Source organism: Vicugna pacos, chromosome 7, assembly GCF_048564905.1.
Source record: "Vicugna pacos chromosome 7, VicPac4, whole genome shotgun sequence".
Lineage (NCBI taxonomy): Eukaryota > Metazoa > Chordata > Mammalia > Artiodactyla > Camelidae > Vicugna > Vicugna pacos.
The window spans coordinates 5374875-5396051 of NC_132993.1; the positions used below are offsets into that span (position 1 = coordinate 5374875).

At 47.9% G+C, this 21177-nt stretch overlaps 2 protein-coding genes across 6 annotated transcripts; one reads left to right on the forward strand and one right to left on the reverse strand.

The window, feature by feature from the left end:
- Positions 1-4428: 4428 nt before the first annotated feature.
- On the reverse strand, positions 4429-9020 carry TMEM176A (transmembrane protein 176A). 2 transcript variants are annotated; one of them, XM_072964196.1, is made up of 7 exons: positions 8946-9020; positions 7939-8146; positions 7278-7388; positions 6103-6159; positions 5720-5932; positions 5093-5203; positions 4429-4727 (listed from the first exon to the last, which is right to left on the reverse strand). In XM_072964196.1, exons 2-7 carry the CDS (start codon positions 8140-8142, stop codon positions 4686-4688), a joined length of 738 nt encoding a protein of 245 aa, XP_072820297.1. In that variant the 5' UTR covers positions 8143-8146; positions 8946-9020; the 3' UTR covers positions 4429-4685. The 2 variants fall into 2 exon arrangements, with proteins under 2 accessions (XP_072820297.1, XP_072820298.1); XM_072964197.1 differs by lacking the exon at positions 7278-7388.
- Positions 9021-9437: 417 nt separating this feature from the next.
- TMEM176B (transmembrane protein 176B) lies at positions 9438-17211 on the forward strand. Of its 4 annotated transcripts, none has more exons than XM_031673745.2 (7): positions 9438-9586; positions 12467-12698; positions 14434-14544; positions 14913-14969; positions 15178-15408; positions 16343-16462; positions 16868-17211. In XM_031673745.2, the coding sequence occupies exons 1-7, from the start codon at positions 9468-9470 to the stop codon at positions 16958-16960; spliced, it is 963 nt and encodes a 320-aa protein (XP_031529605.2). In that variant the 5' UTR covers positions 9438-9467; the 3' UTR covers positions 16961-17211. The 4 variants fall into 4 exon arrangements, with proteins under 4 accessions (XP_031529605.2, XP_072820294.1, XP_072820295.1 ...); XM_072964194.1 differs by having other exon boundaries at positions 9485-9586; positions 12499-12698; XM_072964195.1 differs by having other exon boundaries at positions 9489-9586; positions 12502-12698.
- The last annotated feature ends 3966 nt before the right edge of the window (positions 17212-21177 follow it).

A 21177-nucleotide genomic window follows, 5' to 3' on the forward strand; every position in this document is an offset into this window, starting at 1 on the left:
TATAGCCACTAGGTGGCAGGGTTAATCACATCAAGTGGGCTTGCTGGGGGAAATTCAGATATGGAAGTAAGCATTTGTTTTTGTTTTTTGAATTGAAGTCAGTTACAATGTGTCAATTTCTGGTGTCCAGCATAATGTCCCAGTCATGCATATATATACACATATTGGTTTTAATATTCTTTTTCATGGAAGGTTATTATGAGATATTGAATATAGTTCCCTGTGCTATACAAAAGAAATCTGTTTTTTAATCTATTTTTATATATAGTGGTTAACATTTGCAAATCTCAAACTCCCAAATTTATCCCTTCCCGCCCTCTTTCCCCCGGTAACCATAATATTGTTTATTATGTCTGTGAGTCTGTTTCTGTTTCGTAGATGAGTTCATTAGTTTCCTCTTTTTTTCTTTTCTTTTTTTTTTTTTATGATCCACGTATGAGTGACATCATTTTTTTTTCTCTTTTGGAAGCAGGCACTTGAATTTAAGTTCATTCTTGTTTTAATTCTGTTTTTGAGCTTGTTAATCACTAAGTTTAAAAAACATATTGTTGTAAGAAATATTTGCAGAGTAAAACTGAGATAAAGACCCTGGTGGGTTACTTTCTTCCTCCAGCTTAAGATGGTATGGATTTCTAAAAGTGTTTCCAAATTAGTCCTTTTACAGCTTGAGTGGATGTAAATTCTTTCCATTCTTTGTTCAAATGAGTGAATGTCAACTCAGTTTGCCCTTCTGCTCAGAAGTGGTCTTTTACTGTCAGAATGTGGCAACCTCCTTTGTTTATTGCATCTGGCAGATCTGAGTCTCTGAGAACAAACCACTTTGCTCTGCCTGACCCCTTCACAAGTCTCCCCAGGGCTCCTCCTCAGCTTCTGTCTCCCTTGGCTACCCCCCCCCCCCTTCTGAACAGCTTCAGATGAGTCCCAGATCTTTGATTTTCTGTAGGGAGTCAGATGTCTTGCCAGCTCTGCTTTTTGTTTAAAAAAATTCAAAAGCAATTTGTTTATTTGAAAGCTAAAGCCACAGACTTCAAACAGGCTTCTGTTTTGAAGGGGAAGATGAATACACAAATCTGGAAAGGATTTTGAGATGCTGAGATAGGGATGGGCAAATAATCCCAAATGTATCTCCTTATCATTATTGACGTGATGCTGGTTGATCACATACCAGTTTTTCTTCTCTGACTCTCATTTTATCCATGTTGCCTTAAACAATGCTTCTTATTGAAAAATACATAACCAGCTTTCAATTAGCTATAATCAATTTGTGCTTTCCAGCTTCTGCTCTGGGTGATACTCATTCCTCAAATGATAGATTTTATCCACAAAGTGACAACTGTTCTTTTTGAGGGAAAAATGTATTAATTAGAATGTCCGGGTCTAAGTGATAGCATATGTAAAATAACCTGTTTTTTTCTCATATAAACATCTAGACAGGCAGCCCAGGATTAGTATGTTATGCCTCCAGTAATGCTTTTTCTATTCAATGAATGGACTCTATTCCTAAATAACCTCATGGTCCCAGATGGCTTGTTCTGGGTCCAGCTATCACACCTGCATTCCAAGCATCATAAAAGAGGACACAACCTCTTTTTTAAAGGGTGCTTGCTGCCCAAGAGGTGCACACACTACTTCCTCTTAAATCTAGTTGCTTAGAAGTCACTTGATCATACTTTGCTGCAAAGAAGGTTGAGAAATCTAGTCTGCATTCAGAGAAGTTATATGCCCAGTTAATATCCAGAGGGCCGATTACGAGGAATAAAGGAAGAATGAAAACTGGGGAACAGTATTAGTCTCTGCTGAAGGGTGTTCCCTAAGCGTGGAAGACCATACCTTCCACTGTGTGTGTACATTTCAAATCCAATAATGGTTTACATAGCTCTGGTTTCCCTAATATTTCCACTTAGGAACTCTGTTTTACCTCATTTGAAGGGAGGAGAGAGGGCTTGGGGATCTGTGAGTACCTTCTCTTTTCCCAAGTTCTGTCATTAGTAATCCACATTTGTTTGACTAATTTGAACTGTGAAATGTCCAATTTTTAGACAGTCTTATATTTATACTTATCATTCAACCCTCACATCAGCCAAGGATTTAGATATAACGGTCCACATTTTACAACTGAAAGGACTATGTCTCAGGAGGCATCTGTATCTGACCCCACATTCGGGAGCTTCTGAGTTGCAGGGCTGAGATTTGCGCTCAGGTCTTCTAGTTTACTACTTCTCTCTGCAGCTGTGTCTTTGTTTCCTAGGGTTTTATTCTAATTACATAGTTTACATTTCTAGAAGTTCTTTTTGGGATTTAAAAAAAAACCCAGAGATCATTTTCTGATAATCCCTTATTTTTGCCAATACTTTAATTCCCTTTAAAAAGTTCTATAAATACATTAAACATGGTAATTTTATATCCTATGTCTAAAAATGGCAATAACTGAAGGATTTGTGTTCCAGATTTGATGTTTGTAATTTACACTGAATTTCAGGTTTCTTGAAAAATTTTTTTATTGTGAAACAGTGCTTTTAGAAATTTTTTTGAGGCCTGAGGTGAAGGTGAATTTCTTCAGACAGAATTTGCATTTGTTTCTTTAAAAAAATTTTTTTTATTGAAGTGTAGTTGATTTACAATGTTAGTTTCAGGTGTACAGCAAAGTGATTCAGTAATACATGTATGTATATATACATATTTTTCCTTTTCAGATTCTTTTCTATTATATGTTATTACAAGAAATTGAATATAGCTCCTGTGTTATACAGTAGGGCCTTGTTGTGTATCTCTTTTATATATAGTAATGTGTGTCTGTTAATCCTTGCATTTGTTTCTGACAGGTGTCTGGGGTTATAGCATCTTGAAGACTTTAAGTTCTTTCGCAGGGCTTTTGGATCACCTAAGCAGTGGGAATTCAATCCACAACTCTCTGTTGAAGTTAGCTTGTCTTCTTGAGCCTTCATTTCATTCTTTTCACCAAGAATTTGCTTGTCATATCTTTTGATGGGGTGGAATTTTTTCCAGCTGTTCCTCAAAATTGCAGATTTTTTTTAGTGGGGAGGTAATTAGGTTTTTGTTTTATTTTTGTTTTATTTATTAATGGAGGTACTGGGGATTGAACCCAGGACCTTGTGCATGCTAAGCATGCACTCCACCACTGAGCTATACCCTCCCCCCGAAACTGCAGATTTATACAGGGATCTTTACTTTGACTCCTCAGTTTAAGTGGCTCTAGTCTTCAGTATAGTCATGAAGTACAGTTTTGGATTATAAGAATTTGGCAGATGGCCCTGAGGGCAGCGTGTGGGTCAGTTAACATAAGGGGCTATTCCTTACAGGGCCCTGCTTGAAGGGCTGGCCCTTGGCTGTCTTCTCAGAATTTGGCTTTTGGCATGTTCCTATGCTGATAAGATTGTTTTGTGTACCTGGAGCCCAAATTCCATGATATCAGCTCCCCTAGACTATTTGTACAAACAACGTGATTTCAGATGGATACCTACTTCTCTTTTTCCTGAACTGTTGTAGTTGTGCAGGTGGAGAGAGTGCTTATGTGACCAGTCCAATAAAAACCCCGGGCTTGGAGTCTTAAACAGGCTCCCTGGGCAGAAACACTGCATGTGTGTTCCTGTGTGGCCCCTCACCAGTGGGAGAATGTAGGAAGCCTGCACCTGGATTCTTCCAGAGTCTACCTGATACATCTTTCCCCCTTGGGGGTACTACTGTGTATCTTTTTGCTGTAATGTAATCAAACTTAGACATGAGTACAACTCTATTCTGAGTCCTGTGGGTCCTTCAAGTGGAGAACCGAATGGGTGGGTGGTTGGGGGACTCCAAACAGGCAGATGCTGGTTTCAAAGCGCAGCCGTCTGAATTCATGCTCCTACTTCTGTTATGACCTGTTCAGTTTAGTGATGAATTTAAAACTATATGATTCATATTTTATCCAGAAGTTTTAGTTATTTTTCTTCGTGGGACAATTATTCAGAGTTTATATTTCATCATATTGTTGGATGTCCTACCTTTAAAAATGGATTCCTGAAACGATTGCATCTTGGCGTTATGTTATCTACTTATTTTTTTAAATTTAATTTTTTTGAAGTGTAGTTGATTTACAGTGTAGTTTCAGGTGTACAGCAAAGCTGTTATTTACTTCTTAATATTTCCAAACAGTCAAAATAAAAAATGCAACTCTCAAATTTTCAAGTATTCACCCCCTTAAATCTGAATTGTAGGGGGCAGGGCTCAGAGTCTCAGTTCTTTTCATCCTGTGTCCCCAGGCATTTGGACGTACAGTCCCAGGACCAGCCCTCAAAGAGAGACTGTTTTCAGGGCCAGCAACACTAGACCCAGATAGGAGGTCAGGAGTTGGAGGAGCTTTGTAGGTTTGCTGTTGGCTCATTGTCCACTGCCTCCCTCCAGCCAAGAGAAATTCCCTAAGTGAGAAGCTGGGAGCAACAACAGAGAGTTTATTTTCATCACTGCTCAGGAGGGGACATGAAGCAGGCAGGATGGTGAAGGTGCCGGGCGACAGCAGCCGTGATGGGTGCAGGAGCAGGGCGGAGTGTGGCTGTGGGGGACGGCCGACCGGGGCGAGTGGGGAGCATCTTCTCAGTCTGGTCCTTCTTCCAGAATGCAGATGCAGGGCCACCTGGTCCAGAGGCTGACTTCCAAGCAGAAGTCCTCCAGAGAGTCAGGGCTAGATTTCACTGGCCTCCAACAGTTTCTTCTAAGGGAAGGTCTCTTTTCTAAAAGGAGGGGTGAGACAACCCAAGAAGGAGAGAAAGAGTGAATTCTGTCCCCTAGAGCAGCTTAGTTCTACAGCCAATCAGATCCAACATCAGCCTCCTGGTATCTGATGCAAAGAGCAAGGTCCCACCCCGGATATGGACTTCCCTGGCTTCCCAGGGTCTTGGACTGGATATGTCCCACTTGGTCAGAGACAGGGACTCCCTGGGCTGGGCCACTCCTGGGGTAGAAAGACAGGATTGATGCCCCTTGAGACTCACTGTAACCACCCTTTTCTCTTCCCCAAAACATCCACTCTCCATTCCTGTCTCCTCTGGACAGCCCCGCTGCCCCAAATACACAGACACACAGTTTAGGGACTCACCTCCTTAGGTCGGCGTCTTTTCCAGCAGTACAGACACAGGGGGACCAGAGACGCCAAAAGGAGCAGAACCCAGACACCTAATAGCAGGCCCTGAAGGCTTCTGACCATGGCCTGGGGACAGAGAATCAAAGCTGTAGGCACCAGAGCGACAGTTGCCATCTGTGCTCTGTCTCCACGCTCCTCAATGATACAAGGTAACCATCCAGCCCATGCATCTCTGAGGAAGGAGCCCAGTGTGGAGGCGGGTCAGTGGATGTAGCCTTCAGAGAGCAGCCAGAAGACCTTCTCATCGGGCCTCAGTGTCCTCACCTGAACAGTGATGGGCTTGGGCTGTGATTTGGCTCCCTGACAAGCCCAAGACTTGAGAGGACCAAGGGTTTGCACACCTTTGCAGCACCTCACACATTTGCAACATCAGCTCATTCACGGTGATTTCAGTGTTTCTATTTCCACTAATCTGTCCCACCCACAACCTCAGGAACTGCTTCCGTGCCCCATCTGTAGTAACGGTGGTCACACTTGGTGTCGAACAGGTCACACTGTTTTTGATGGTCAGCCTCACTGTCGCCCACTATCTTGGCCTCCCTGCCCACTGTCTCCTGCTGAGCTGGTCCCCGGCTCTGCTACCTTCAGCATGTCCAAGTAGGAGATGCAGAGCCGTAGCCTTCCGACATCTGGATTTGGAGAGCCGGGGGGCCTGGTGGGCCCCCAGGATGGGGAGGTATCACAGATACTGTCATAAAAATAAAAGGAGTACTCATGGAAACCGCTAGCCCCAGTGATGATGGCGGCCATGGCCGTGGAGAAAGCTCCCAGGGCGAGCAGGGTCCTCAGGAGGGCCTGGGGAGGAGAGGAGGCAGAGAGAGAGCCAGGTGATTCGGCCTTCCGGAGCCCAGCTTCGGGCTAAGATGGGGGGAGCCCCCAGGACCTGGCAGGTGACAGGGCAGGAGGCTTGGAGTGGCTTCCAGCTTCTGGGTGTGGTGTCAACCCATGCCCTTCCCTGAACTCACCCAGTAGATGCCACCTCGTTTCTCATAAATGAAGGCGACAGCTCCAGCCAGCACAGCCTGGGGAGAGATGGAAGCAGGAGCGGGGGTGGTGCGGGAAACGCCAGCCCCTCCAGCTGCCTGCTTCCCTTTCCCACCACGGCCCCCACTGATAGAGCCAACCATCGGGCTGGCCCTTCCCCAGAACATTCCATGTGGACCCGAGATTGTGAGCTGAGCTCTGCTGTGTGTAAGATAATGGTGAGGGTGTTGAGGCCTGACTTCAACCCCGAGGCTGCAGGACCCTCTGTTTTAGTGACATTGAAAAGTGCTTACGGTCAAACAAGGGGTGAGCCCTCCTTCCCTTCTCCAAAACCTCCCTTTTGAAGCAACACCATGTGCTTTCTGAAAGCTCCAGGGTGGCGAGGTGGAAGTCCAGGTTGGTGGAGAAGCTCTCAGTATGGGATGAGTCTCCCTGCCTCGGGGGTAGGCACCCTGTGGCACCCAGCCACCCAGCCTGCTGGGCTCATGGAGCAGGAAGCCTGGCTGCTCCCAGTGGAAAGAGGCGCCCCAATTCAGTGTGGAGAGTCTGTAACTCATCTCAGTGTTTCCGCCGTTGGGTGGATGAAGATGATTACTTTCGACTGCCCTCTCAATAAATATGTGTTTGGCTGCTATTCTGTGGGTGTGCCAAAGGGCCCTGCCCCCATCCTACCAGGACCCCCTCCCCCCCCCACCGAGTTCCCACTGTGGATTGCACACACCCATCTCTTGACATAAGCACTGCTGTGATATGGATTCCCCCTGGATTCCCGCTGTGTGCAGAGGGCAATGGGAAGCCTCCAGGGAGCTGAGCCTTCCTTGCAGAGTATGCACCCTCCAGCACGTTCTGCTTCCCCCATCTCAATGCAAGAGTCTGGAGGTGAGCCAGGTCCTAAATCCTTAGCTGATATTTGCTGTTGAAGGTGGAAGAAGTGATGGGAGGAGCTCGGGGTAGGGAACCAGGACAGCTGACCAGGGACAGTGGCCACCCCCGCCCTTAGCTTGGTGCGTTTCTTGTCTGTAGAAGCAGGGTGTTGGCCTGGAGAGCTTGGAGTCTTTTCCATTGTTAACAGTCTGCATTCTGATGGGGTCGAGGGTGGTGGTCTGTCACCGCTGACAGGAGGTCCACCTGCCCACCATCCTCCGGCCCCACTCACCACAGTCCCTGTCCAGATGGCAGCGCCCGATGCACGCATGGCGGAGTTGTAGAAGATGTAGAGGAGTCCTCCCAGGACCCCACTCAGTATCCCCAGCGTGATCTGCGCTGCCTGAGACATGAAAAACCTAAGAACCCGGATCCCAGGTTCCTGGGTCCCGGAGCAGCCCTCTGCGCCTAAGGCTCAGGGTAGCTTTGGGGACCTGCCACTCTGAGTATTAACAGTTAGAACCCCGAGAAAGAGAAAGAGAAAGAGAAAGAGGAGAGGGTAAGAGGCAGGGAGGGAGAAGGAGAGGAGAGGGAAGGAGAGGAGATGGGAGAGGACGGGAAGGGAGGGCTGTGGAGGGTAGGGGAGAGCCAGCCCATGCTGAGTCTGGCCCAGGGGAGAGGATGGACTCAGGGCCCCACCAGCTGGGACTTTAAATGGTCAGTGGCTCCTTCACAGCCCTTTAGCCCTGAGCCTACCCGACTCACAGCTTTTACTGAGAAGGCCAGTGAGGGAAAAGCCAGAACTTGATTCTAGTAACAAGATAAAACTGGCCCAGGGGCTTGTTCAGAAAGAGGCTGGCACAGATTGTGCACCACAAGAGAAGGGGTCTTCCTCTCCTGGTCCTGGGAGCCTGCGAGCCCCTCCACGCTGCGAGGCAGGCAGCCCTACTCACCCAGGAGGCCACAAGCAGCCGGTGGCTGCTCAAGGGCCGGGAGGCCGGGCCGGGCGCAGGGACGAGGGGCTGCAGCAGGGAGCAGCTGCTCAGCAGGAGCTTGGCCAGCGCAGACTCCTGGTGGACGTGCACCCGGATGCATGTGGGCTGGGGAGCCTCAGGGGCCACCTCCCCACTGTCTACGGTCTCCATGCCTGTGGACATCCGTCTGGGAGGGAGGAAAGGAGTGTCAGGGCCAAAAAGTCCACAGAAGGTTTTTACAGATTTTCCTGGAGCTGGAAACTGGCGGAGGCCCTGGTCACAGAGCTGCATCCTGGACTTGAGATGTGTCATGTGAGAAATCCCTGACCGCCCTGATGCTGTGGCCACCACTGAGCCCACTGGAGCCTCCCTCTTCATCCCAGATCTGCTCTGTCTCCCTAACCTCCTCCCACGGCTGGGTGGGGGGGTCTGGACCAAGCAGCACCCGTAATCCACACCCCTTGGCTTTCTGCTCCCAGCCTGCTTGTGCAGCCATGGGCCCGACCCTGGCTCCTCTGCCCACCCCTTCTCCCCAGAGCCCTCAGGCTGCTGGACAGAACTGAGTCCTGGCTGCCTGTTGAACTTCTATTGAGACAGCTTCTTCCCAGGTGGGCCTAGCGACCGCCCCCACCCCAGCCCCTAAGTACCTCCCTCTCCACCCATGGCTACTCAGCCCTGCACTGCCAGTTCACACAGCGCCCCGCACCCCCTCAACCCTATGAAAGACCATGTCGTGGCTGGAGATGGAGGTCAAAAGCCAGAATGACTTGGCATCGAACAGGGACAGAATTGTACCTGGCCTCTGCTCCTGTCACCACCCTGAAGGCACAGCCTCTCCATGGTGGTTGGTTCCTCCCTCCCTCCCTCCCTTCTTCCTAAGCAAGTTTTGGGCGGCCCTTGAGGGATCAGGGTGGGGAATCCTCTGGGGAGGGGTCCTGTGAGAAGGGTCTCTGGGAAAGGGCCCCTGGGCCGAGGGCCTGCCTCACCTGCTCTCCTCAGGGACCAGTGGCTGGGCTGGCAGTCGAGTGTGCTGAGTCCCAGTGTGCCTTGTGATGGGGAGGGCTGGGGAGGGCTGGGGAGGGGGTGGTGCTGAGAACAGGGCAGAAAGGGGAGGGGGCTGGTGGAGTGCCAGGAAGAGAAAGATGAGGCAACTTCCCAGCACACAGCTGGTGTAAAGGGTCCCTCCAGGGTTTTCCAGCTGCCGGGGGGGGGGGTGGTGGTGACTGGGCTCCGATGCCCTGGAGAGTGTCGGGGTGAGGTGGGTGGCTTGGGAGACCATGGAGCTGACCAGCCTGGAGGAGCCCTATGAGCGTGTTCTCTCCCTATCCCGCCCAGCAAGGGCTTTCTGAACTCCGTGCTGCGAGTGTGTGCTGTCTGAGTGGGTATGAGTGTGCCAGTGTGTATGTGTGTAGGGGGGTGCTGTCTTCTCCAGCCAGCCTCATTATCTACCCAAGACGGAATCCCCCTAGAGGGGCCCCCTTGGCCCAGCTATTTTCTGGGAAGTCAAGATGCTGAAGGTCAGGGCCTCATCCCTCCACCGCTTCCTTCGGCTCCCCACCACTGGCAGGTTCCTCAGCTCTGGGGCAGCTCCTCCCAGCTCTGCTCTGCTCAGCACTGGTGACGGCAGGTGAGCAGGGCCCTGACAGCCCGGGTGATTCCCTCCCAAGAGACTCTCACTGCAGGACCCCTCTCCCTTTCTCTCAAGGGGTCTCCAAGACCAGTCCCCAGAGTTCCCATCCTGTCTCACAGGATGTCATTCTCCCCCCATTCCTGGTTCCCAGAGGACTTACTTGGGAGAGAGGGACGCACTGGATAGAGGGTGTGACCCTAGAAGGATGGCTGGGGAGGGTGGGGGTCCCGTGCCCAGCCACGTCAACCTGGCTCTCCCTCACCTTCACCAGTGCTTCATGCCTTTATTGAGGGTTGGGTGGCTGAGGCTCAGGTGCTTTTGTGATGAGAGATCCTTTGCTAGTAAAGGTGGAGGTGGAGGGCCCAGGGTGTAGCCGGGATGCTGGCCCTCTCTCCCCAGCTTTAGAGTCACTGAGAGGAATCAGGCAGAGGTAGTATCCAGGGCACCAAGAAAGAGCCCACAGCATGGAGTCAGGGTGGGGAATCTTCATGGGGCTGGCCTGGCTCAGAGGAAGAGCAGGAAGCTAGGATAATCTGGGGATTGGAGTCCAGGGTGGGTGGGTGGGGGTAGCGGTGGTACCCAGGGTGTTCAGAGGGAGCTGGAGCCCAAGGCACATTCATGACTGCAGCGTGATGCTGACTCTTGAGCCCTAAGGAAGATCTGGTTAGAATCCAGGCTGGACTTCCTTGTGTGTCTGTGAACAAGTATGAACCGCTTTGTGCATTTGCAGAATTGTCAAACATCTGTCGTTTATAGCTCAAAGGAGACCAGGCAGGTGAGAGAGTGAAACTTCTCTGAAGAGCGCATAGATTACAAGTGGGAAGACTTTAAGCTTACTGTTGTTGCTGATGTTATTAGAACTGTTATTAATAATATTACGATTTAAACAGCGACATGTAAGTAGGATGTCCATGAGAATCACCTGTAGAGGATTTCTTTTGGACCTGGGCAAGTTGATTTTAAAGTGTATGAGGAGAAGCAGTTAAGCAAAAATGGTCATGAAAGAAAAAAGTAACATGGAGTGGGGTCATGAAATAGCTCAACTAAATATTAAACTCTATACTCACAATTAAAATTATGGTGATGATGTATCATCAGACCCACCAGTGGGCAGAATGTAAAGACTAAAATAGTCTTGGATTCCTATGGGAATTGCATTTTTGCTCAGGGGAGCATTTTAGTCAGTGGCAGAAAGATGATAAACAGAACATAGTCTTCAGAAGTCAACCATCTGAAAAATATAAAATAAAACTAACTTGGATCCATTCTTTACAACTTACTTACAAGATAAATTCCAGATGGATCAACATTTAAATGTGAAAACTGAAAACATAAAAACACTTAGAAAAAACATAGAAGAATTATTTTATAACTTTGAGACGGGAAAGTCCTTTTTAAGTATGTTATAAAACTCAGAAATCATAAAAAATGATTGAAAACTTTGATAAAATGAAAATACGAGCAAAGTCAAAGGATAAATCATAAACTGTGAAGCAGTATTTGGAACTCAAGTGACAGACGGTAATTCTCAAATACACAAAGAACTCCTATAAAGACCAAAACAAAACAAAGTAAAACAGGCAGGTCATAGGACATGAATGGAAAGCTCACAAAAGAAGGGTAAAAAAAGATGACCAACTTCATTCATAATAAAAGAACTAACGCTACTGGAATAGTCACAGAAAGCTGATTATTGGTTACCTGGGAGCAGGGCTTGGGGAAAGTTTACTGGGGAGAGGACACTAGGGAACTTTTTGCAACGCAGAAATGTTCTATATCTTGATTGTAGTTATGGTTGTAAAAATTTTCACATTTGTTAAAACTCCTTGAGACACACAATTAAAAGAGGGTATTTTATTGCATAAAAAGGATTAGAATCTACAACAGAATGTAATTTTCCTTATATACATTTGAAAAACATTTCAGTTTGCTGACACCTTCTGCTAGCCATGGGGATGGGCAGTGGAGACTCTTGGAACTTGCTTCTATATGTGAATTGCATGATGTAGCTCCATGGAGGGTAATATTTATTAAAATGACAAATGCACAGTCCTACTGACCTGCCGACTCCATACCATACTGTTTGTAAGGAAAACATAAATGTCTATGAGTAAGGGACTGTTTGAAAAATTATGATGCAGTCACACAATGGAATACTATACAGCCATACAAATGAGCAAGGAGGCATTTTCTGGAGCAATGTAGGATTCTTTTCTTCTTTTTATTTATTTTATATTTAAAAAATTTTCACAGTGTTGTGTTACTTTCTGGTGTACAGCAAAGTGATTCAGTTATATGTATGTGTATATATTTCATATTCATGTCCATTATGCTTTATTACAGGATATTGAATATAGTTTCCTATGCAGGATTATTTTTAAAACTGGGTTTTGTGAACAAATCATTGTGCAGAAGCTGTGTGTGTAGCATCCTGCCATTTGTGGGAAAGAGGGGAGAAAAAGAATATTTTTACATGTTTTTATGTTACAAAAAAGTCATTGTAGGGGATGTAAGAAAATGATAGTATTTTTCCACCTGGAAGGTAACTAGCTAGCTGAGAGAGGAAGATAGGAGAGAGGGTTTTAAAGGTACACCTTTTTATATCTTCTGATTTTTCTAATCAAATGAAAGTATTATGCATAAATATATATACTAAGTTGCTGAAATAATTCAGATTCTTACCTTTGTCAATCCCAAGACCCAGACAAACTGTATCCGACCATTTAAGGGTATGTCCAAGAATATGTGTGGTGATTCAGATTTGCATCCCAGGTTAAGGGCACTGTGACATGGACACCTGCACTGGGAAGACCCTTGACAAGGAGACTGTTTTCTTTCTCTGCACTCAGGCAATGTATTCCTTTTTACCCTACCTAGTTCCCAGACTCCACCTCCGTACATCTCCCTAGCAGGCAGGATGACCCAAAACACGCTGACTGTGAATGGGGTCGATGTGGCCTCCACGCTGTCCCAGCCCACCCACATCGACATCCACATCCACCAGGAATCCGCTTTGGCACAACTGCTAAAAGCTGGGAATTCCCTGAAGGAGCGCCTTTCTCACCGCCCTTCCAAGGCCAGGATAAGCCATGGCCAGCTGGCACTAGGGGTAAGAGCGGGCTGGAGGGGGAGTTAGCAGGGTGACACTGAGGAGGGTAACACTCCTTCTTCAACAGGATGCAAAAAAGGCAAGTGGGTTGAAACCCCATGAAAACCCACTATTCATATCCCATCTTGTTTGGGAAAAGAAGGTTTTGGGAGTTTCACTACAGAGTTTGGGATGGAAAGGAATGATGGCCCTCTTCTTTGGTGAAACGTGCGCAGTCCCAGCCGGAGGTGGGGGATGGTGGAGACTCCCTGGAGGCTGTTAATTCAGGTTAATTGAACCCGCGTGGACAGAGGACCGGCAGACGCCCGGCAATATGGTAGGCACTTTGGGGGAAAACTACAGAGCGAATCCCGAGACGAGGACCCGACAGTGCCCAGCACCCATCAGAAGGGATCAGGCAAGCACACAAATACCAAGAATTAAAGGCAGATCAGGTGACATCTTGGGAGGCAGGACAGCGTCCTGTAGGGGTTGCCATCTGAACTGGATCTTGAATGAAGAAATGTGTTTAGACAGAGGTGGAAGATGGAAGAAGAGGAATCCCAGGTTCAAAGAATGGCAGGAACAAGGGCAACGAAGCCAGAAAGCACAGGGCAAGTTCTGTTGGAGTAAAGAGAATGAGACTCCTGGCTGATGAGGCTGGAAATGCAGACCTAGCTCAGCGCCATAGTGCTGAGAGCCTGAGTGACAGGGTGAGGAGCCTGTCCCGAATCACCTTCGATGGTGGGAAGGCTGTGGATGGATTCTGAGCAGGAGCCTGAGCTTTCGGCTGCCTCACAGCCAGGAGGTGTCCAGGTAAGAAGTATAGAGGTTCTGCTCCTGCAAGGTCAGAGCAGAAATGATGAGGAAAGAGAGGAGCCCATCCTTTGTGGATGCGGGTCTCCATGACGTGGGAGTGAATGCACTGGGGCTACAAGGGAGGAGAGGAGTCTGAGAAGATGCTGAGGTTTGGAGTTTGGGTGACCAGAAGATTGGAGCTCTGGAAGTCAGGAAGGAAGACACTGGGGGTGGGGATGGGGGTGGGGATGTGATGGATCCGAGAGGCCAGCAGGACACGTAGGTGGTGATGTCTAAAAGGCTGTGATAGCTGGATCCTGCAGCAAGTGGATGAGTTGTTGCTGGGGGGTACAGGACATTTACTGGGGTGTAACACCCATGAAGGGAAAAGGGCAAGGGCAGGTTTGGGCAAGGGAGACATCAGCTCATGATGCAGACAGGGTCTGTGCCAGCCTAGCGGGGAGCTTGGGAGCAAAGACTGCTCATTACAGGAGTTCCATGTTAGGCGGACATGGTCCTCGTAACCCCGCCTTGTCTAATCATTTGGCTGGGCGGCCATCCCTAAAGAGTGTGCCCTCAACTTGAAAGATGAGGGGACCCTGAAGTCGCTGACCCCTGTCGGCTCTCAGCTAACCACACCCTGTTCTCGAAGGAGGTCTTTGTGACCCCTCCTGGGCAGGGTGATGGGCTTCGCAAGGGAAATTGAGGGAAAATAAAGCAGGAATCACCAGGTGGGATGACAAAGTGTGGTACTGAGGAAAACAATGAAGGATAAAAGCCTGGGAAGTCAGACCCAGGACGTGCTGCTTTGTGGATGTTAAGGGAATTTCCAGAGCCAGAGCTGCGGAGAAGTCAAAGCAGAGGAAAGGGGAGGAAGGCCGCGTGGGTGGGAGCTGGGCGGCTGGTCCCGGGGGCGTGGGCTCATGGGAAGGGGCCTGGCATTGCCCGTGTCTTACAGGTGGCCCAGGTGCTGCTAGGGGCTGTGAGCTGTGCTCTCGGAGCCCTTCTCTACTTGGGGCCCTGGACTGAGCTGCGTGCCTCAGGCTGTGCCTTCTGGGCAGGGTCTGTGGTGAGTAAGGCTGGGGTTGTGAGCTCAGTGGGAGGCAAGTGGTTATGGACAAAAAAAGAAAGAAAGTTCCTTTGGATCTGGGTCAGGGATTTGGGGAAAAGACCAAAGACCCAGAGCCCAAAGGCCCTTTGCCGGGAAGAAGCTGCCTTAGGGCATGGGCAAAATCCTTCCACGCGCCATTTTCCTCTTGAGGCGAGGCTGGGAAGTGTGGAGCAGTTGTAACTGGAGTCCAGTCCACTTGCTAGGATTCTCTGCCTGCCCTTGGATCCTGCTTCAGATTGGGTATTCTGGGGTCTTTGGGGAGAAGGGTGATGGGGGATATTTCAGGAAACTAAACTGCAGATTTTTCCGGTGTCTTCTCTTCCTAGGCCATAGCAGCAGGAGCTGGGGCCATTGCTCATGAGAAGCACCGGGGCAAACTTTCAGTGAGTCTTGGGCATCCTCCACCCCCACCTTGTCTTCTGCCCCCTCCTATGTCTCAGTTTTTCTGCCCTATTTTTCTGTCCTCTCCCCTTTGGTTTCAAATATCCTGGGATCTTTCCTGGAGAAGTAGGGAAGGTTTCCTGGGCCCGAAAGCTGGGGGAAGAGGAGACCGGAAAGAGGGAGTCTGTATCCTGCACCTGTCTCTTCTAGGGCTGCGTATCAGGCCTGCTCATCCTGGCTGGCATTGCCACGGCCACGGCTGCTGTTGTCCTCTGTGTGAATAGCTTAATCTGGCAACCTGATGGCTTCTTCGACATCAGCTCCGTGTGTCATTCTTTAGTCCCTGTCACCACCACCGCTGCGTACCGTCAGAGGAGGCGAGGCAGTTCCTATACACTGTGGGAGGAGGATCGCTGCAGAAACTACATGCAAATGCTGATGGTGAGAAAGGAGAGTCCAGCCTTCCAGGGACGCATCACAACTATGAACTGGGGAGCTGGGGCACCGGAGGGCAGAGATGTCGGCTCTTTGAGCTTGGACCTCATCCTAGGTCTTTGGTTCAGGAGGTTTTAACTTATGCTCAAGACATTGTTCAGGTCTTCATGAAATTTCCCTAAATCACAGGGGATGACGAGCAAAGGGGAGACGTCAAAGAGAGGATGTGATGAACCATCCTTCTGTCTTTTCTAGTGTGTGGCTGTTCCAGTTACCCACTGCTGCGTAACACACCACCCCACAATGTAGTGGCTTAGCACCACAGTTTATTATTATTTCTCCCATCCTGTGGGTTGATTAGGCTCATGTGGGGAGTCCTCACTTGGATTTTTTCATGCAGTTGCAGTCAGATGTCAATTGGGGGTGAAGTCATTCAAGAGCTCGATTGGGCTGGACTGCCAAGATGGCACACTCACGTGGCAGGGACCTCAGCTGGGGCTCTCAGCCAAGGAGCCTACAATGACTTCTCCAAGTGGCTTGGGCTTCTCATAGCCCAGCAACTAGGTCCCAAAGGGAGCATCCCAGTGAGCATTTCAAGAAGTAGGAAATGGAAGCTTCCAGGCCAGTTAAGGGCTACTCCGTCATTGGCATAGGGTCATTTGCACTGTATTTTATTGATCAAAGCATTCTCAGGCCCCTCTGGAATCTAGGGGTGAAGCAATAGAACCCCCACCTCTCCCTAGGGGGGTGGTTAGGTCACACTGCAGACCAGCAAATGGAGTGGAATCTGCGGCTGGCCCCATAGTTGGAAAATGCCATCTGCTTTGGTGGGAAGTAGTTAGTTGGACAGAGTCTGATACCTGCTGGGGCGACAAGGTGAGAGTAACAGAATCAGAGGAGTGGACTCCCAACTGTAATCTTTTTCTCCCTTTATCTTCAGAACTTCTTCCTGGGAATCCGCGCTCTGCTCCTGGCCATCTGTGTCCTGCAGGTCATTGTATCCTTGGCTTCCTTGGTCATAGGTCTTCGAAGCTTGTGTGGCCAGAGCTCCCGGGCCCTGGTGAGCTGTTGGGGGGGCATTAGGGAAAGACTGGGTCTGGTGGGTGAGGCTGCAGGGACAGGGTGGGACATCAGGGCCAGGAACACTGCTTTGCAGTGGTCATGCTCCACCTCACTCCACTTTTTTCCCATGCTCGGCTCTGCCCTTTGCTGTCTGGGGAATGTGAGAACATGACCCCAACACTCTGTCCTGGGTTACCTTCTGCCCTCTGCTTCCCCCTAAGCTCCTTTACTCTCATTTCCTCACTTCCCCTCTTTTTTGTCCTAAATCTTGTCTAGCTCCCCTTCCCCATCACCTTTTCCTCCCCTGCTTCCCTCTTTTGCCTTGTACCTGGTTCTATGGAGCTAACTGCCCCATCCTTTTCCTCCCGAGAATTGATTTTCCTCCTGTTTTCTTCCCCTCCAGGATGAGGAAGGGTCAGAGAGGAAGTTACTAGGGGAGAACTCAGTGCCTCGCTCCCCCTCCAAGGAGAAGCCCACAGCTACCATTGTCCTGTGAGCAGCCCAAGACCTTGCCTGGACCCTGCACGTCCTTCCAGAGCAGCCCAGGGCCTGTGCAGAGGGGCACATGCTCCCCAGGGCCCCTCCCTGCCCTGTCCCTCACACTTGCTTCCTTTGGCCCCGCCTCCTCTCCCCCCCACCCTCACCCACTCTCCTACTCGTGTCCTCAATTCAATGGACAGGTATTGTCATGTTTTCCTCAATGCTGATTAAAGAGAATCGACTACAAACAAAAATTTTGTGCAGGAAGGATGTGGTCTCCCTTTGTTGATATGCGTGGTGTGTTGATACACAAGAAATTAAACAAAAGTTATTTATCTTATGGCCACAAGGTTCCAATAAGACTCAATTTAATTATGTTCTGCTCTATATCCCAAGTGCAAAAACTCCTTGTTAGGATTTCTTTCTGTTCAATGTAAAGTGAAAATAACCCTCATAGACTGAGAACGTTTTTAACCTACCAAGATTGTCTTCAAGCATCTATAACTGGTTTGGGTTTTACAGAATTATGTGAGGGATGGAACAAGATTTTTCCTCCCTCCCTCCTTCCCATCCTTCCTTCCTTTTTCTTTCTTTCTCTCTCTCTTTCTCCCTCCCTCCCCCTCTCTCTTCTTCTCTGAGAGGCAGGCTTTATTACGACTTAGCAGACCCACAACAGAAGTGGCTGGGGAGCCCCCCTTTGCCCACTGCACAGTCCTGCCCTGCAAGGCTGCGCTGACAGGTGCAGAGCTGCTGGGATGAGCGAGGCGTGGCCCTGCTGTGGGAATTTAGAGTGGAGGGCTCCTCACTGGCCTAGTCCTTAGAGATGTGTCAACAGGCTTGTGTAATAAAAGGTCACAGAGATGAGACAGAATTATGTTCAGAGTATTGGACAGGGTTTGGCAAATTATAACCTGAGGGGCAAATCTGGTCTGCCATCTGTTTTTATAAATAAAGTTTTATTGAAACACAGCCACACTTACTGGTTTCCACACTGTCTATGCTGCAAAGGTAGAGTTGAGTGGTCTCAGCAGAGACTAAATGGTCCACAAATCCTAAGATAGAGTTTGCCATCCTGGTGCTGGGGACCCCAGTGGAGGGAGTGGGTAGTTCTGCTGGGTGACTGACGGAACTCAGGGATCCTGAACTCTGGCTTCCCCAGCTGTGCACCTGCCCCCAGATTCTGGGACCAGTGGCATGGGTAACACGGAGCGCTTGCTAGAGACACAATCTCTTTGCCCCACCCTAGACCTCCGAACCAAGATTTGCATTTTCTCAAGATCCCCAGGTGCTTCCTGGGCTCAGCACAGTTTGAGAAGCACAGGTAATGATATCTAGGGGGCTTTTTCAGACAGAGGACAGACTCTCTTGAATTTGATCTCTTTGTTTTCATTCTTTTTATGAACTTGGTAACCTTAGAGGTTTTTTTTTTAATCCTATTTTTTCTTCCAGTTTTATTGAGATATAATTAACATACAGCACTGAATACATCTAAGGCACACAGCATAATGATTTGACCCACATACATCATGAAGTGATTACCGCAAGCCCAGGGAACAGCCACCATCTCACGCAGGTACAAAATTAAAGAAATAGAAAAAAGTTTTTTTCCTGTGATGAGACTTCCCAGAACCCACTTCCCAGTAGCCTTCACATAAAACATATAGCAGTGTTAATTCTATTTAACATATGGTACATTATATCCCTGGTACCCATTTATCTTAAAACTGGAAGTTTGTACCCTAAAAAAATATATATATTATATATATTAAAAAACATCTTTATTGTGGTATGGTTCCTGTACAGTAAACTACACACATTCCAGATGTAAAATTTGATAAATTTTGATAGATGTGTACTCGATAAACTTAGAGTTCTAAAAAGGAATTTTCGTGATAAGAAGCAACAGCAGGGCAGAACTGAAGATGCTGGGAAGAGGAGGCAGCTTTACTTTTTTCAGCTTAAGATGCTGTGCATTCCTGTGCGTCAGTATTTCTAAACCAGTCCTTTTATGGCTAGATCAGACAGAAGTTCTTTTCATTTTTCATCCTGGTAAACAGACGTCAACTTGATGATTTGTTTAAACGCTGTCGTTTTGGTTTTGCAGCATGAAGTCATCTCTTACTGTCAGAGTCTGGCAACCTCTTTTTTTCCCCCTGAAGTTTCTAAGTCTCTGGGGGAAGCGACTCCTCCACCGGACTCCCCCACCCTCCCCGATTTTCTGTCTCCCCTGCCCTCCCTCTCCTCAATTTGTGAATAGCTGTGGGAGTTTGCTCATCTTTGGTTTCCTTTTCTGTAGGAAATCAGATGTCACACTCCTCTCCCCCTCGATAGATGTGTACATGGTAAACTTAGAGTTTACCCCTTGCTTTTGTTTACTTAGAAAAACCAACGGCTATTTGTCTATTTGCACAGCGCAGTCTTGGTGGCCAAACTGCATACACGCAGCTAGAAATCACTTCATGACCCTGACATGGGGTCAGGCAGATAATCCCAAGCCTCTTTATATTTACTGAAGGATTTAAAACCATTCAGAGTGTAAACGGGAAATGGTTCTGTTACTCGTTTCCAATCACTACTTTCCACCGTGTTTCGTCGGCTCCTCATTTCCCCATTTGGATACTGGTCTTTTAATAACAGCACCAGATTCCAGATTCCTAAACGTGGTCATTAAAGTGGTCTCACATTTGGTGTTTAACACCCAGTTGTGTTCATGTTTGAGCCTGCAGTCTTCAGAGCTTGGTCCCCCGTCCCCCCCCCCGCTCCGGGAGCTGACCGCTGCTTGGACCAGGAGGGGCGGAAGGAGCCCCTGTCCGCCTGCAGCTCCTCCTCCGTTCGCTTCCTGGCTCCTCCTCCGGGCTTTCCAGGCTCAGCCCGGGGCCAAGGGTTGTTTGCTGTGATGTGGGTGGTCGCTGTCCTTACTCAATCTGGGAGGCATCTGGGAATTTCCCTGCCTTCTGCTCCGTTACCTACCTGGGTCAATCAGGAAAACTGCCTGGAAAAGTGTATCCTAAAGAGAAAGCTATGAAATGACGGGGAGGGGAGGGCTTTCCTGCTACTGGAATATTCATTTACTGTTTCTTGCCCCTGCAAGGCCCAGAGTCTGTTCAGAGATACTTTAGTGGACGGGATAAGGCCAAGTCACCTTAAACAACACAAGGAAGGCCCCGGAGATTCAGATCCAAAGACTTGCTGACAAAAAAGTTTGTAGTTAAGTTTTATGGAACATTATCAACTTTGTTTAAAAAAACAACACCTTTCTGAAGCAGGAGGGAGACAACACGGTGTTGGTTTTCAGTAGCAGCATGTGCTTCTCCGAGCGTCTTCAGCGTTTATTGGTTTGGTTTATTTCTCCCTCTCCCCATCTTCAACCCCCCACCCACTGCTCATTCAGGAGGATTTCTCCTTTTGTAGTGGTTTCCTTTGAAATCTTTTTCTTTTTTAAAGCATGTGCACCTGACTAAACAAATTCTAAAGATAATCAATAGCCTTGTCCTTTACCTGAAAAATATATAGTGCCTTTAGAATGCTCCTTGTTATATGAGATTCTTATCTTGAATTTTAGTTTTATCTCGATTTATTTTAACCCCACAAATTAGATTTTTTGTATACTCAGTGTTTGTTTAAATTTATGTATGTTTTCATTAAAGAAAAAAAAAAAGCTCTTCTTTTCTTTCTATAGTCCAGGCATTCTTTTGGATATAATTTTTGTTCTTTCTTGAGGTGCAGCCTTTAAAAGTTTCTTCAAAACTGGAAGTCTCTTATATGATTCAGCAGTCCCACTCCTGGGCATATATCCAGAAAAGACAAAAACTCTAAGTTGAAAAGATACATGCACTTCAATGTTCATAGCAGCACTATTTACAATAGCCAAGACGTGGAAGCAACCTAAGTGTCCATCAACAGATGACTGGATAAAGAAGACATGAGGTGTGTGTGTATGTGTGTATAGAAAGGAATATTATCCAGCCATAGAAAAGAATGAAATATTGCCATTTGCAGCAACTTGGATGGATGTAGAGATTATCATACAAAGTGAAGAAAGTCAGAAAGAAAAAGGCAAATATCATGGATATCACAAATGTGTGGAATCTAAAAAATAATACAAAAGAATCTGTCTACAAAACAGAAACAGACTCAGAGACATAGAACACAAACTTATGATTACCAAAGGGGAAGTAGGGGGAGGGGTAAATTAGGAGTATGGGATTAACAGATAGATACTGCCATATATAA